The sequence below is a fragment of the Pseudorasbora parva genome, chromosome 18 (genome assembly GCF_024679245.1).
Source record: "Pseudorasbora parva isolate DD20220531a chromosome 18, ASM2467924v1, whole genome shotgun sequence".
In the NCBI taxonomy this organism is placed as follows: domain Eukaryota; kingdom Metazoa; phylum Chordata; class Actinopteri; order Cypriniformes; family Gobionidae; genus Pseudorasbora; species Pseudorasbora parva.
In genome coordinates this window covers 30,796,204-30,813,706 of record NC_090189.1, presented here as the reverse complement: position 1 = coordinate 30,813,706, position 17,503 = coordinate 30,796,204, and the positions used below count along the sequence as shown (strand labels likewise).

The window sequence follows — 17,503 nt, the reverse complement described above, 5'->3', positions numbered from 1 at the left end:
AACAGGGCCTTCCTTTAATAGACCCTTTTCACAGACTGCGATGACACGTTTTAACGGTCACCAATATCGTAGATCCTGCTAGTTTTTTGGATTGTCATTTTTTTTTATGTATGTACTAGGCTACATTTATAACACTAATACTTTGTATTATATTACTTTTGCACCAAATTACAATAAACAAGTTATACCGCTGCTGTGAGGGTGTTTCTAATACAGCATCTTGAAAGATAACAAAGACCTATCACAAACAAGAGCCTAACTTGAACTGAGAATGACTGTGAAAAAGCTCCTGTGAGTTTCCATTCATATCGATTTCCCAAGTGAAGTCTCTTACAATCTGTAAAAGAGCTTTTGCTTCCGTTTTGAACACACGTTGCACGTGATCTTCACAGAGGACAATATTTTGGGTGTTGAACAGCGACCATTTCTCTCTCTGTTTCTTTCACCTGTTTGATTGAATTATATCTCAGGTTTAACCACTACAGAGCCACCAGAGCCAGTGGCAGACGTCAGAAGGACTAGCCGAGGAAAGGCTGCTCTCGCTGGGGTTAACGAGCGCTGTGCACCCGGTGATCGACTGGATCTCACAACTCCGAAAACAAATTTTCAAATAGGCACTCTCTTTATAATTAAATCACAGATCTGAGCTTTAAACAAAGTACATTCTTGACTGAAAAAGACTTAAAACTACATTTACATTTCGCTTCGGTGCGAGGTGCATTCTGGGATACCTGTCTGTCTCAAGTCCGCTCAAGTCACCTCCCCATGCATCCTCGATAAAAGGATCAAGGACACATCCGGGTATTTTAACTGTACTTTGCTAGATGTAAACTTTGAATTGGAACAGTACTTGGGCAGTGACTGATGACATTTTACAAGTCCACAAGAAACATCCCAAAACATCCCTATGATAATAAAACAGAACATACACATTACAGCGACTGTCCAAATTTGTAAAAGAAATAATAATATTTGTCACAAAAAAAGACAAAAAAATATATATATATTTGAAAACCTTTATTAGAAATAATTGAATGCAAAAGTAACAAATTACTTTCTACTTGACCGTTACACCACAGGATATTTCTAGAATAAAAAAAACAGACAAAACAGACGAAATTCCACAGCTTGGTTGTATTGTAAAAAAAAAAAAAAAAAAAAAAAAAAAAAACCTGACTCAATAATGCACAACATTGGAATTTGAACTTTTAAACAAGAAAAAGTCATTTTAATTGATAAAATTATATGTTTAAACCACAATCGTAGTGTTTCTTTGTAAGACTGGCCAATCTATAGAACAATGGCAAGGACAACTAACTGTATTACACTCCGAGAGTGTCCCCTCGTGGTCTGGAGCATTTCCGTTGTGTTGTGGTGATTCCGTTGTGTTTTGTTTCCATTATGTTGTGGCGATTTTGTTGTGTTATGGTTTGTTTCCATTGTGTTGTGGCGATTTCGTTGTGTTGTGTCTTGTTTCCGTTGTGTTGTGTCTTGTTTCCGTTGTGTTGTGTCTTGTTTCCGTTGTGTTGTGTCTTGTTTCCGTTGTGTTGTGTCTTGTTTCCGTTGTTGCGATTTTGTTGTGTTGTGGCTTGTTTCCGTTGTGTTGTGTCTTGTTTCCATTGTGTTGTGTCTTGTTTCCGTTGTTGCGATTTTGTTGTGTTGTGGCTTGTTTCCGTTGTGTTGTGTCTTGTTTCCGTTGTGTTGTGTCTTGTTTCCATTATGTTGTGGCGATTTTGTTGTGTTATGGTTTGTTTCCATTGTGTTGTGGCGATTTCGTTGTGTTGTGTCTTGTTTCCGTTGTTGCGATTTTGTTGTGTTGTGGCTTGTTTCCGTTGTGTTGTGGTGATTCCGTTGTGTATTGTTTCCATTATGTTGTGGCAATTTTGTTGTGTTGTGGTTTGTTTCCATTGTGTTGTGGCAATTTCGTTGTGTTGTGTCTTGTTTCCATTGTAGCGATTTTGTTGTGTTGTGGCTTGTTTCCGTTGTGTTGTGGCTTGTTTCCGTTGTGTTGTGGCTTGTTTCCGTTGTGTTGTGGCTTGTTTCCGTTGTGTTGTGGCTTGTTTGCATTGTGTTGTGGCTTGTTTCCATTGTGTTGTGCCTTGTTTCTGTTGTGTTGTGGCTTGTTTCTGTTGTGTTGTGAATTGTTTCCGTTGTGTTGTGCCTTGTTTCTGTTGTGTTGTGTCTTGTTTCCGTTGTGGCGATTTTGTTGTGTTGTGGCTTGTTTCCGTTGTGTTGTGGCGATTCCGTTGTGTTTTGTTTCCATTATGTTGTGGCGATTTTGTTGTGTTATGGTTTGTTTCCATTGTGTTGTGGCGATTTCGTTGTGTTGTGTCTTGTTTCCGTTGTTGCGATTTTGTTGTGTTGTGGCTTGTTTCCGTTGTGTTGTGGTGATTCCGTTGTGTTTTGTTTCCATTATGTTGTGGCGATTTTGTTGTGTTATGGTTTGTTTCCATTGTGTTGTGGCGATTTCGTTGTGTTGTGTCTTGTTTCCGTTGTGTTGTGTCTTGTTTCCGTTGTGTTGTGTCTTGTTTCCGTTGTGTTGTGTCTTGTTTCCGTTGTTGCGATTTTGTTGTGTTGTGGCTTGTTTCCGTTGTGTTGTGTCTTGTTTCCATTGTGTTGTGTCTTGTTTCCGTTGTTGCGATTTTGTTGTGTTGTGGCTTGTTTCCGTTGTGTTGTGTCTTGTTTCCGTTGTGTTGTGTCTTGTTTCCGTTGTTGCGATTTTGTTGTGTTGTGGCTTGTTTCCGTTGTGTTGTGGTGATTCCGTTGTGTATTGTTTCCATTATGTTGTGGCAATTTTGTTGTGTTGTGGTTTGTTTCCATTGTGTTGTGGCAATTTCGTTGTGTTGTGTCTTGTTTCCATTGTAGCGATTTTGTTGTGTTGTGGCTTGTTTCCGTTGTGTTGTGGCTTGTTTCCGTTGTGTTGTGGCTTGTTTCCGTTGTGTTGTGGCTTGTTTCCGTTGTGTTGTGGCTTGTTTCCGTTGTGTTGTGGCTTGTTTCCGTTGTGTTGTGGCTTGTTTGCATTGTGTTGTGGCTTGTTTCCGTTGTGTTGTGCCTCGTTTCTGTTGTGTTGTGGCTTGTTTCCGTTGTGTTGTGCCTTGTTTCCGTTGTGTTGTGGCTTGTTTCCGTTGTGTTGTGCCTTGTTTCCGTTGTGTTGTGGCTTGTTTCCGTTGTGTTGTGCCTTGTTTCCGTTGTGTTGTGGCTTGTTTTCGTTGTGTTGTGCCTTGTTTCCGTTGTGTTGTGCCTTGTTTCTGTTGTGTTGTGGCTTGTTTCTGTTGTGTTGTGAATTGTTTCCGTTGTGTTGTGCCTTGTTTCTGTTGTGTTGTGGCTTGTTTCCGTTGTGGCGATTTTGTTGTGTTGTGGCTTGTTTCCGTTGTGTTGTGGCGATTCCGTTGTGTTTTGTTTCCATTATGTTGTGGCGATTTTGTTGTGTTATGGTTTGTTTCCATTGTGTTGTGGCGATTTCGTTGTGTTGTGTCTTGTTTCCGTTGTTGCGATTTTGTTGTGTTGTGGCTTGTTTCCGTTGTGTTGTGGTGATTCCGTTGTGTTTTGTTTCCATTATGTTGTGGCGATTGTGTTGTGTTGTGGTTTGTTTCCATTGTGTTGTGGCAATTTTGTTGTGTTGTGGCTTGTTTCCGTTGTGTTGTGGTGATTCCACTGTGTTGTGCCTTGTTTCCGTTGTGTTGTGCCTTGTTTCTGTTGTGTTGTGGCTTGTTTCCGTTGTGGCGATTTTGTTGTGTTGTGGCTTGTTTCCGTTGTGGCGATTTTGTTGTGTTGTGGCTTGTTTCCGTTGTGTTGTGGCTTGTTTTCGTTGTGTTGTGGTGATTCCGCTGTGTTGTGCCTTGTTTCCGTTGTGTTGTGCCTTGTTTCTGTTGTGTTGTGGCTTGTTTCCGTTGTGGTGATTTTGTTGTGTTCTGGCTTGTTTCCGTTGTGTTGTGGCTTGTTTTTGTTGTGTTGTGCCTTGTTTCTGTTGTGTTGTGTCTTGTTTCCGTTGTTGCGATTTTGTTGTGTTGTGGCTTGTTTCCGTTGTGTTGTGGTGATTCCGTTGTGTATTGTTTCCATTATGTGAGGAAATAATTCATTTAATCAATTTTTTTCGAATACAGGCTGTAACATCAAATTTGGAAAAAGTGAAGCGCTGTGAATACTTTCTGGATGCACAGAACATTTTATTCAGAGGCCCAAACTGAGCAAAAATATGCATTTTGATGCAGATGTTGTTATTAAAGGGTTAGTTCACCCAAAAATGAAAATGATGTCATTAATGACTCACCCTAATGTCGTTCCACACCCGTAAGACCTCCATTCATCTTCAGAACACAGTTTAAGATATTTTAGATTTTAGTCCCAGAGCATATGCAGTCTATTCACACTATACTGTCCATGTCCAGAAAGGGAATAAAAACATCATCAAAGTAGTCCATATGTGACATCAGTTAGTTGATTAGAATCTCTTGAAGCATCGAAAATACATTTCGGTCCAAAAATAACAAAAACTACGACTTTATACAGCATTGTCTTCTCATCCACGTTTGTTTAACCTCATCAAACCTCAAATAAAGATTCAAACAGCTATGAATCAGTGAATCGATCAATGATTCGGATCGCCAATGTCACATGATTTCAGCAGTTTGACACATAATTCACGTGACATGGCTTCAATGGCCAAAAAGTATCTTGTGAGATTTTCTAACAGTATAACTACTTACAAAATGCATACTAAAAATCAGGTGTCACTCTATATATCTCTCAAAAATTGATTCCACTAGACCCCTGAAGGTGTGCTGTGGTATCTGCAACCAAGATGTTAGCAGCAGATTCTTAAAGTCCTGTAAGATGTGATGTGGGGCCTCCATGAATCCGAATTGTTTGTTCAGCACATCCCACAGATGCTCAACTAGTTTGAGATCTGGGGAATTTGGAGGCCAAGTCAACACCTCAAACTTATTGTTGTGCTCCTCAAACCATTTCTGAACCATTTTTGCTTTGTGGCAGGACACATTATCCTGCTGAAAAAGGCCACAGGCACTAGGGAATACCGTTTCTATGACAGGTTGTACATGGTCTGCAACAATGCTTAGGTAGGTTATATGTGTCAAAGTAACATCCAATGGATGGCAGGACCCAAGGTTTCCCAGCAGAACATTGCCCAAAGCATCAAACTGCTTGCCTTCTTCCCATAGTGCATCCTGGTGCCATGTGTTCCCCAGGTAAGCGCACCCGGCCATCCACGTGATGTAAAAGAAAATGTGATTTGTCAGACCAGGCCACCTTTTTCCATTGCTCAGTGGTCCATATCATGGGGTCCAGTCCATTCACAAAACAAGTGAAAAAGTAACTCCTAACTTGTTGATTTAGGAGAAACTCAAAAATGGCCAATGGCCAATTCAAAAACTATTTTACTACAACAGAGTGTATAGAAATAATTATAAATCCTGCTAAACTGCTAATTTTCCAGTGGTCAGTGTGCTTATATTTCACAGCAAAAAGAATGTGTACCAAGACCTGAAGGTAGGCATTTTCAGATTTATACTAAAAGCATTACGCATTAAAATAAGTTTTAAACTACCAATCAGACGACAGAACGGAAGATAATGTAAAAATGTATCAAAGTTTCAATCACGTTGATAATTTAGGGACCTAATAAACTCATGTATTAAAGATGATACAGTAGGCTGTATCGTTATAATGTATGCAGCAAAAAAATGTGATATTAAACCCATTCATTGCAGACATGACAATAGTGTGAAACGCATAGATATCCTGACAGTGATAAACTGAATTCAATACTGAATATAATATCAAAATATTGATATCAGCACTGTAGATTGTCATGTGAATGAAGTCATTCATCAGCATAAAAACAGGGTGCACATATTCAATTATTAGGTCCCAAATGTGGTATTCCCACAGGCAGGCCTGTCACGACAAAGCAAGCAAACCAAGCAATTGCTTGCGGCCCCGAGCTGGCCTGGGGCCCCAAGAGAACGACAGGTTAAGAATAAAATGCAAGGACAAATTGTGTGAGCGCCCCTTTGATAGTCAGTGCAGTAAAGTGCAATGACACTGTAATCGGGATCATCCTTTTTCTTTGACAATACTCCTTATTTATCGGCCCTCCAAAACAAATTCACTGAGATGCATGACTTTCTTACAACCCTCTGCTCTACTTCTGCCAACATTTTAATATTAGGAAATTTTAATATTTATGTAGATACCCCCTCCTGCCACCTGGCAGATGAGTTTCTGCAACAGCATGTGGATGTCCCCAATCATTCTAGGGAGCACACTCTGGACTTGGTCCTTTACAACTCTTCTCATATAAGAAACCTCTTGGTGTATGATCTAGGTGTGTCTGAACACCAGGCCATCTCAATGGAGCTACCACGCCCCTCTTCCCATACCAAAGATACCCGTCAAATTTGCTTCAGGAACCTGAAAAAGATTTTAACTATAGACCTCCAGCAATTCTCCTCTGCTGATCTTCACGCCCCTGTCAGAACTAGAATGGTCACCTTCTCATGCTCAGCCCCCTGGTACACCAGCGAACTCCAGAGGATGAAGCCGGTTGGGGTGTGTACCCAAAGGCTTCTCAAGCTCTCAGGACTCACTGTTCATAGGCAAGCCTATATAGAGATCATCAGAAGGCCTACGCAAGGTCCTTGAGAGATGCTCAGTCTCAGTTATACTCTTGCATCATTAACAATAACCCTAGAAACTCTAAGAAGCTTTTCTCCACTATTAATCATATCCTCAAACACACTTTTTTTCAGAAGCCACAGAAGAGAGGTGCAATAAGTTCATGACCTTTTTTAGGAACAAAGTAGACAACATCCACTTGCAAATATCTAGCAACTCTGCCATGCCTGTCCAGACTGTTGATCCACAGCCTGGGACCTTCCAACATCTCTGCTGCTTCTCCATTATCACACAGTGCATGACTATGATCTTCATCAGAAAAATGAATCCATCCACCTGTGCACTGGATCTTTTCCCCACAGCCTTGGTAAAATGTGTCTTAAGTCCCTTATAACTAAGATCATTCCCTCCAGGCTGGCCATGTTCCAATATCACTAAAAACTGCTCAGACCCAGATGTTATTGACAACTATTGTGATGGCGGCAGATGCTGGTTCCCCATCCCTTCTCATCCTCCTGGACTTAACTGCAGCTTTCGATACTGTTCCTCCTTCACAGTTTACATTCCACCATCAGTCTCTCTGACTCTGTTCACAACTGGTTCTCTTCTTATCTCACTGGGAGAACTGAATATGTTGCATTTCACTGCTATGCTGATGACACTCAACTTTACCTCAGAAAAAGTTAATCTCCCTCTGCTGACCTCACACCATCCACTTTGATCACTTGCCTGGATGAGATAAAAGGAGTGGTTGAAGCAAAACGTTCTGCAGCTAAACAGCTCCAAGACTGAAGCAATCCTAGGCGGCACTCCACTTCAGGTCCGGAAATTTGTTATCACCAGCATTGCTTTCTCTGATCAGGACATATGATCAAGACCTCCTTCTTCCACCTCAGAAACCACAACCAAACTTTGTCCCATACTAACACTGGCAGATGCAGAGAAGCTTATCCACACCTTTGTCTCCTCCAGACTACTGTAATGCGCTCCTTATCGGCATCCCTGCCAAAAATCTCCAGAAGCTGCAGTATATTCAGAACAGCACTGCTAGGATCCTCTAGCCTAGAAATCTAGACGCACCCTAGCGGCAGCAAATTTAATCTGCCCGCAAGTGTCGTCTTGGAACTTTCAATACACGTCTGAGCTGTATTCCTCACAATCTGGACGGGCCAATCACATCGTGTATAGAGTCGGCGGACGGGGCCATAATGACGACGGCCGAGTTGCGTTTGCGTGCTTCTAGTAAACACAGAAACTGGAGAACGGCAGCGGTCTTTCGAATTAGCTTTGACCGCGACTCTGGAAGACTTGGAGTTAAGCTTTTTTCTGAGAAAAGAACAAAGAGCGGCACTGAAGTCATTCTTAAAAAGGGAAGATGTGTTCGGAGTTTAGTCGACCGGATACGGTGAATGTTTAATCTATCAACAAGCTCTGCTTCACCTTCGTTGCTCTGGTTGGTTGTAGTGCTATCCTATCGTGTGCAGAGGGAGTCTGAAAACAAACGTTTATCCCGCCCTCGGATTGAGCCCTGTCTATGGTGAGTTTCCAGACCAAACATCTTGATGTGGGTCTGGCTTGTCAGGCTAAGGATCCTCATGAGGGTGCGCAAATACAAACATATTACCCACATTCTCAAATCACTCCACTGGCTTCCTGTCTTGCTCAGGATCGAGTATAAGATCTCTCTCCTTACCCACCAGTGCATTATATGGTGATGCACCCTCCTATCTCAAGGAACTCCCCACCATACAAACATCCACACGTAACCTCTGCTCTGTTTTGACTCGTCTTCTCAGGACTCCCAGGAACAAACGCAGTACTGTGGGAGATCGGACCTTCTGCTCTGCAGCCCCTAGTCTGTGGAATGCTCTCCCTGACCACTTGCGGACCCCACAGAACGTCTTAAAACCTACCTTTTTAGCAGAGCTTTTGACTGATTTGATTTGTTACTTCTTAATTTTTCAGTTGTATTTATTTATTTATTTTGTTGTTGTTGTTGTTAATTGTTTTAAATCTGTAGCACTTTGAGATTTTGTTTAATATAAAGTGTGTTACGAATAAAATGTATTATTATTATTATTATTTATTATTAAAAATTTTGCAGCAGGTTTTGCTAGCATAAATATGTTTATGTTAGCTAACGCTACCTGCCTGACGGCAAATGCTTTTATGTTTTTTAACAGGATAAGGAAGACACAGATGTGTTCCAGAATCACTGTTTATCATATTTAATGACATAACATTGCTATAGCTTTGTAATAGGTTTTGATGAAAGTGGCATAACATGCTATACTAACTATTATTATAAACATTATTTAATCAGAAAGAGGCAGAGGAACATGATTTTTTTCATAGCTTATCTTAATGTGCAAGTGTCAGGATATATACGGTTAATGACAGTTTATGCAAATGACTATTTTTATAAGTTACCAATGGATCTTGAACCGTTAATGTATTCTCTCTCTCTCTCTCTCTCTCTCTCTCTCTCTCTCTCTCTCTCTCTCTCTCTGTATATATATATATATATGAAGTCCAGTGTCAAGTACCCACAGTCAGTGATGGTCTGGGGTGCCATGTCAGCTGCTGGTGTTGGTCTACTGTTTTATCAAGGGCAGGGTCAATGCAGCTAGCTATCAGTGATTTTGGAGCACTTCATGCTTCCATCTGCTGAAAAGCTTTATGGAGATGAAGATTTCGTTTTTCAGCACGACCTGGCACCTGCTCACAGTGCCAAAACCACTGGTAAATGTTTTACTTACCATGGTCTTACTGTGCTCAATTGGCCTGCCAACTCTCCTGACCTGAACCCCATAGAGAATCTGTGGGATATTGTGAAGAGAAAGTTGAGAGACGCAAGACCCAACACTCTGGATGAGCTTAAGGCCGCTATCGAAGCATCCTGGGCCTCCATAACACCTCAGCAGTGCCACAGGCTGATCGCCTCCATGCCACGCCGCATTGAAGCAGTCATTTCTGCAAAAGGATTCCCGACCAAGTATTGAGTGCATAAATGAACATAATTATTTGAAGGTTGACTTTTTTTGTATTAAAAACACTTTTCTTTTATTGGTCGGATGAAATATGCTAATTTTTTGAGATAGGAATTTTGGGTTTTCATGAGCTGTATGCCAAAATCATCAGTATTAAAACAATAAAAGACCTGAAATATTTCAGTTGGTGTGCAATGAATCTAAAATATATGAAAGTTTAATTTTTATCATTACATTATGGAAAATACTAAACTTTTATCACATATGCAATTTTTTTTAGAAGGACCTGTATGTGTTATCCATGTCCATTTTGCTTGGGGCCCCCAAATTCCTTCAAACGGCCCTGCTAGACACTTTTTCTTTTCGAGCTTGAGCCCCAGATAAATACAGCTGTGGCCCAAAGATATGAGTCCTTGTAAAGGAGATTGCTGTATCGACCTGGGAATTATTTCCCCTGATAATATTTCATCAATCACAGATGTTTTCTATCAGCATTTTGGCTCTAAAATAATACCAAGTCACGAATATGATTTAAAAATTGCCCTAATCATTCAAACGGGTTTGCCAAAACATTTAAAATCATTCGACCCAATTCGATTTGATTCAATCGGACAGTTAACTCACATGCTGAATTATTGGCAGTGGTTTCTCACATCGAAATAGTAATATTTTATAGCCTAAGACAAAACAATAAGGGCACTTTTGCCAGCGATGAAGGGGGCTCTTTATTGCGGGTGCAGCTTGTAAACAAGAGTTTATAGACATAATATGTTTTGAAAAGTTTGTCTGAGTTAGAATGAAAATTAAGGTTATAAAGTGTTAAATGTGGATATTTTATGATGTCTTTTTTAAATATGCCAAAAAAAAATTCAAATATATTTTGGGGCTCGCCTCGAATCCGTGTGTACGCGTATGTGGAGGCACGTTCTCTCTATAGCCTATCACTTTAGTTTGTAATTCCATTTATCTTTTTATATTTGCCCATGTCTTTTGCAGTTTAAAACCCAACAGTTGAGGTGACATCACATTAAAAATTTATGTCTTGATTCAGTTCTCATGGGGATATCCGTAGGGCTTTTCACAGCCTTTTGACACATTTCTTTCCATACCAGATACTCTGTTATTGAAAGGAAAGGTAGACAGGATGGCAAGGATATGGACAAAAGCCATGTTTCGTATCAGTTAATGAAACACTCATTCGAAGTCACATTAGCCTATCAAAACCATACTTTTTTGCTTTGGAATATTGCATGTTTATTATGAATGATTTATCTATGCACATCATTACATTTTATGAACCATCTTAATCTTTACATCAAAATAACTTTCGCTCCCTCATACAGCGACATCCCTTCTGTTCTCCGATGATGTTTACAGCATGATGGCGGTACCTGTCACTGCTCTCAGCATTGGCAGACCACAACCATCCAAATCCATTTCCAATTAACAAAATCAATTCCTGACCCACAATTTTTCTGTTTTGTACAAAAAGCAGTTTCAATCAGGTATACAAAATAGGGAAGAAAAAGCTTAACTTCCATTTCAAGCCTTACATTATCATAATTCCAGCTAAATTTAGCAGGCACGTAATGTCAATAATGTAGTGATGTATTAAACACTGTTCACACAGCCTTTGAAACCTATTTGTATTTACTTCAACTAAACACACACACCTAAATCTGCATTTGGAACTTTTTTGCTATTGGCAAAACTTTAGATTTTACCAGTGAAATGTGACAGAGCAAGAGAAATATCATTTACCTAACATGTGAAGACAAATACTGCATTCATTTTATAGATATATAACCACTAATTCAAATCAGCATGTCCTGACTAATTGCCCCCCAATATTTAGACACAGCTACCTTGACTGCAATTGTAAGAATTCTTCTTGCTACTGAAAGAAAGTAACTTCTCCCAACTTCCTGAACTGCATTCTGGGAATTTCCTGCCATATGATTTGTCAAAACGGTTTGTATGCAAGAGATTCTCGCACTAGAAGAGTAATCTAGTGGAGTAAAGAAGAGATCTTAAAAAAATTTTTTTTTAAAAACTTTCACGTATAGCATCTGTTATGTCGCTTTACTGCCATTCGCAAAACCTCTCCCGAGGCCGCATGGGATTGTAAAACATCCATGGATTAGCACTTCAGAATCGCATAGGGAAGTAAAGATATTAATTTTGCAGTTTGGTTTTATTGGCAGCTTTCTAATCGTAGACAGTACACACAGCTTTTGCAATTGGTGCCCTTTATTGACATCTAGTGGCTCACCACACTCATTGCATTCAGATAATTCATTAAAATGGAGAAGAATAAACTTAAATTCAAAATAAATGAGCACTCATAAAAGAAACTGCCATTTATCACTTTATTGAGAACAATGACAAAATACCCCAAGTATTTACACACTACATTGAACACTTTGCAGATAAGAAAGTCACTTGAATCATTTGAGATCTAAAAATGCCATGTTTATTTCAAATCACAGTGTCACCTATACATAAAAGAAAAGAGAGAGAGAAAAAAAAACAATTGAAGGTGCAAATAAGAGCTTTCCCCAGCATTTGATCACTTGCCTCTGGTTAAAGCTGAAAAATGTCCCCAGACTCACACATAAAATTATCAATGTAATCATTCAAAATTACACAAATAATAATATAACTGCACATTACAAACATCCTTTCAACAACACAGGAAGCTTATGTGGCCGAACGGAAAAATTAAACCTTAAATCTATCCACAAACTGTGCATTTTGAAAGCTGGGAGAATAGAAAATAAAATAAAAAAAATTAAGTCAACAGCCATACAGACACACACCACTTTAAATAGTTTTAAAAAGAGTATGTACTGCTACCACTTTATTTATTGTCAAACAGTGTGGAAATATTTTGCTTTTGCCAATGCGGTTTAATAGCAAGCTGTAACAGGACCACCAGCAAACCCGGGCATTGAGAGTTTGGTTGTCTAAAGTCAGAGCTTGCATGCATTGGGCTTATCTACTGGTGATCAATGTATAGCAGCCTTGACACCAAGACCTCTTAGACCCAACCTAATTGGCAGTGAACAAATAACTTACTGCTCAATTAGGAGAAACAAGTTCTTTAGTCATCATCATCGTCATCATCATCCTCTTCTTCCTCCTCCTCCTCATCATCTTCATCTTCGTCATCATCATCTTCAACCTTGGGTTTGGATTTGGCAGATGATGCTCCTCCACTGTCTTTTCCCTTTTTACTGTAGTCCGCTACATCCTGAGAAAGCAAAATTATATGAATTGAGAATGACAACTGAAAAAAAAAAAAAAAAACTATTTTTTTTTTTAAAGATTGTTTTTGTTTTTTTCTTGCCACCGCTGCATTTGACCAGACAGAGTAAATAGCACTGTGAAACGTTACAAAGTCAAACAACGGTTCTGTGTTGGAATACATTTTAAAATGTAGCAGCCGAATTTTTAGAAGCCATCCAGTCTTCGGTGTCACATGAACCTTCAGAAATCATTCGAATATGCCGATTTGCTCCTCAGGAAACATTTATGATTATCATTGTTGAAAACCGTAGTGCTGCTTAAAATGTCTAGAAACTTTTTCTTTGACCATTCTTAAAGTTAGTAGCATTTATTTGAAACAAAGCTTTAATCAATTAAATGCATCTTTGCAAAATATAGACAGTGTGCACTATTGTTTAAAGGTTTGAGGTCTATTTAAATCCTAAAAACAACAACAACAAAAATAGTTTCAACTGGTCAAAAAAAAGTTATGTTGATCATATTTCTTGCAGCAAATTAGCATTTTGTTATGATTTCGGAGGGAGTGTGACACTGGAGTGGAACAATAAATTCAGCTTTACATGAATGTTATTATTACCATTAATGTAGGCATATATAGTAATTCTATGCTTACCCTAATAGTTGACAAGATGAGGTTTAGTGGACCAAAATTTTATTGAATAGATGAAAAAAAAAAAAAAAAAACTCCCCATGAAGTGGTGAAGTCACAATCCATGAGGGACAGATTGTTAATTACACTAAGTAGGGCAGGAAATCTAAATGTTCCCCCGTCATCCATCCACCTCAAATATGGCTTATTTTAGTAGCAAACTGCACTTGGCCGCCTGCTCCAACCTAAATAAATGCACGCTATTATTAGGCGCATATTAAAGTGTTTGTGCGGCGTGTGGCATCTAAAGAATTTGAGTGCTTACTTCATGACATGGAAGCGCCGGTGCGATCACTTGCTTTTTCTCCTGACAACAGCGGAAACGCTGCATATACTTGCCTCACCGATATAAGAAATGTAAAGGAAACCTATACATAGGAAATGTCCACTTTTAAGTTAACTAATTTGAAAATAAATACTGATTACGTTATCTGATCTGATATCTTTAAAGGTGCTTCCAGTGTACAACGGGGATGGCGAGTCAGCGTCATCAACATCTTTCAGCTGATTGCCTCAGAAAACAGTTTATTAATAAGTCTCTTTATTAGGTTTTACATAATCATTACTTTTGCCGCGATCCTGTGGCAGGCTTTATGCATGTGCTTGAGGGCGGAACAGTCTATACATTACGCCCCCCAGTATATAATAAAGTAGTTAAATTGACATACCATGGTCTGTCTCAATACTCGATTCTGACTGGATGGAAGGGGTGCAATAAAATCATTTAATGCACAGGTAGTTCCAGCTGAGTTGAACTGCTGTTCTATATTAATGCGCCGTTTTCATTAAAGAGCACACACATAGGCCTACGTCACAAAACATTCAGGAGCACAGAAACTTAAGGCTGCCCCATGATTTTTAAGAATAAAATAGTTGCTACATTATTTCCCAGCAACAAGGGGGGTTTATCATTATTGTAAAGTAAAAGCATATAGCTTCATTGATGCAGAACAGGTGCAGGTTTGGATCTCTTTAATTTGTTCATGCAGATAAATGTATTCTTTACCTCCGTCTCTGGTTTAAAGCAGGTAGAATGCTAATGAGTAACTGACAAAAATCACCGTCAGCTTTACCCTTCCAGTCAAATATTGCACTGCAAACATCAATGACAACTTAGTGGTCAAAGCCAGCAAATCATCTGCGCTTTGCATCGGGTGGTTCTTTGCCTCCACATCATGCATTAAAATCGTTTAATGCACAGCTAGCCGTGGATTATCCCTTACATAACCGTGGGATTAGTCGACTGACTTACATGAACGACTAGAAAAATATGGGGCAGCCCCAAATCATTCTTTCAACCACTAGCTAAACTATATAGAGGACAACATTTGAGTCGTTCTTCACCTTCTTATACTTGTCCTTCAGTTTGTTGGCCTTGGACAGGAAAGGCTGCTTCTCAGAGTCAGACAAATTGTTCCACATCTCTCCAAGTTTCTTGGCTACATCTCCAATGCCCAGGCTGGGGTTCTGAGCCTTGATACTGGGCCTCTCCTCTGAACAGAACAGGAAAAATCCAGACCTGAAAAAGAAGAGACAAACATTTAAGGATCTGAAACACACAGGACCATATTTCTAGAGCTCATTTCAGTAATTCTGGATGGAATAAAGAACAGCAAACATACGGTGGCCGCCTTGGAGCATTAGGATCCTTCTTTTGCTTTCTGCTACCTTTCTTTCCTGGATTGAAGTGCATCATTTCCTGCTCATAACGGGCCTTGTCCTGTTTGGCCAGGTCGTCAAATTTTGTCTTTTCTTTTGGTGACATTGTCTGCAACAAATGACAGCTTTTTTTTTAGTTTTTTTTTTAAAAGATCCTAGCAATAGCCTTTTTATTCTTTCTGCATTGATTTCAGGATATAGACACCTACAGATAGGAATAACCTACTTACTTTCCATCTCTCAGAGCACTTCTTAGAAAATTCTGAGAAGTTAACTGAGACACCAGGGTTCTTCTTGTTGTGCTCTTCACGACATGTCTTCACAAAATAGGCATAGGCCGACATCTTGCCCTTGGGCTTACCTGGCTCACCTTTCGCCATTATTATGAAGCCACTCAAATATCACCACACCTAGAAGTACACAGATCATTTAAGAAAAATAAAATGAGCATGTATGTTAATGAGGACCACACATAAAGTGCCACAGTGTCACTGCATCTTTTCTTTGAACATCAATGGGACATCACATCCCTAGAGCCCATCCAATTTTTTTCAGCAGCCTAGGTCCTGGTAGCATTTTCTTAGTTTAAGTCAGTATAAAATCAAAACAGAAGATCTTTTTTTATGGAATATTGCGGTTTGTTTTTCTTAATTTTTCTCTTTTAAAAGGAATTATCCCTGCACATTAGTTAATGTGCCCTCAATCATAGGAAGATTGACCATTACATCATCTGCAGTGCTTCTTGGTAGTGGGCAGGTGCTAAAAAATTATTTTGGTGCAGTTTCAATGTGTTTGCAGAATCATAGGTAACTGATTTGAATTCACGTGGGCTGATTGCTTTAACAGGAGCATTGATAGCCACCCTCGTAGCTTACAGTAGGTCTAGCAAGTCTGATTTTAGCTAATAAATATATTATATATATAAATAAATAAAGAGTGAAGTACAAATTAAATTAATGGATAAAGATTTTATTTGTTAACCGTAATGCTGCAAATGATTGATTTCGTAAATAAGATGTAATTTAAAGGCGTGGCTAGTAACTAGTAAAGGCAGGCAATGTGTAAAGAGAGCAAATGACTAACCGCGTCTCCTCAATCAGACGCCATTCATTAAAATGGCCTCTATCAGCGGCGAGGAACAATGACTTGCACCCCCATTTTCTCATGAGACACTCCAAGGACACGGTTTAGCGAGCAACTTTTCAATGTGGACATTTTAAATGTCCTTTATTAAAACAATGTGCCGCGAGGCCAGCTTTTGCAAAGTTTTACCAGTTTCACACTGCACGCCAAATGCTACTATCGTGAAGGTTTAGGGCATGAATATTAAATTAGGCACAGTGACGTTCGTCCCGCATAGCTAACTGATTGGTTGGTTGCCATGTACACGTAGTTAGATGGGCGTTAAGGACACTGCGAATTAACGAATCATACTATAGTGAAGGCGTTCGTTGTAAATAAGTTAAGTCACGCTGTGGAGAATTTACGTAGCAACGTCAGCTAATCAATTAATATTCATGAGCCAACCCGTCACCATAGTAGAATTCGCAAATTCGCGCCCGGCACAAACCCGTTTACAACAAAGGCAGAGGCAAACCAGCCATGACTGGCATTGACTGTAAACAGCGCTTTAACGGCTCAATGCCCTCTATAACCGGTAAATATGCAACACGATTAAACTATAACACGGCAAACACATCGATTATACACTGTGCATTTCACGACAGCCTTTTAGGCCATTTATGAGCCCGTGGTTTGTTTGAAGCAGATTATTATATCGCCAGCCATTTTAAAAGCATGTTCGTCGCTCAACTTCGATTTAACCGACAAAAAAGGTAGTTTTAATTGACTATAAAAAGGAACGCAAAATGTTTTAGAAAGAAAAAAATACCCCATCACCGTTACCATTTCACTGTAAATCAGTTTGTACAAGAAAAAAAACTAAAAAAAAATGTTAGTTATACATCAAGTATCATTTGCGTAGCAAAAAGGGATTTAAATAATTAAAATAAGATTTTGAAAAAAATACTAGGCCACAATTAATGGCTTAAAATGTAGAGCTTTATAGATACCTTCTTTTATTGTTTGTCCTGTCGTCTGTTCTCCTCAGTCAGTCACACTAACGGCCTCGCGCTTCCTCTCTATAGAAGACCACACAGCCTCGCGCTAGCTCACTACGAGACCTGCCTGATTGGTTAGTCACGGCTCGCATTTAAAACAGCCTCCACAACTGTGGATTGGTCCAACCAACTTACATATACATGAGCCGAGTACCGTGATT

At 39.4% G+C, this 17,503-nt stretch overlaps 1 protein-coding gene across 1 annotated transcript; it reads right to left on the bottom strand.

Moving 5' to 3' along the window:
- Positions 1-11,976: 11,976 nt before the first annotated feature.
- On the bottom strand, positions 11,977-17,449 carry hmgb3b (high mobility group box 3b). Its single transcript, XM_067424387.1, has 5 exons — positions 17,295-17,449; positions 15,453-15,632; positions 15,186-15,331; positions 14,908-15,082; positions 11,977-12,879 (listed from the first exon to the last, which is right to left on the bottom strand). The coding sequence occupies exons 2-5, from the start codon at positions 15,600-15,602 to the stop codon at positions 12,730-12,732; spliced, it is 621 nt and encodes a 206-aa protein (XP_067280488.1). The 5' UTR covers positions 15,603-15,632; positions 17,295-17,449; the 3' UTR covers positions 11,977-12,729.
- Between the last annotated feature and the right edge of the window lie 54 nt (positions 17,450-17,503).

Bases quoted from the DNA above. Each gene is read 5' to 3' on its own strand.
- hmgb3b (XM_067424387.1), bottom strand. From the start codon at position 15,602: ATGGCGAAAGGTGAGCCAGGTAAGCCCAAGGGCAAGATGTCGGCCTAT. The intron at 15,332-15,452 runs GTAAGTAGGTTA...CATTTGTTGCAG, and splicing joins AGTGCTCTGAGAGATGGAAA to ACAATGTCACCAAAAGAAAA. The intron at 15,083-15,185 runs GTATGTTTGCTG...CTTCTTTTTCAG, and splicing joins AATGCTCCAAGGCGGCCACC to GTCTGGATTTTTCCTGTTCT.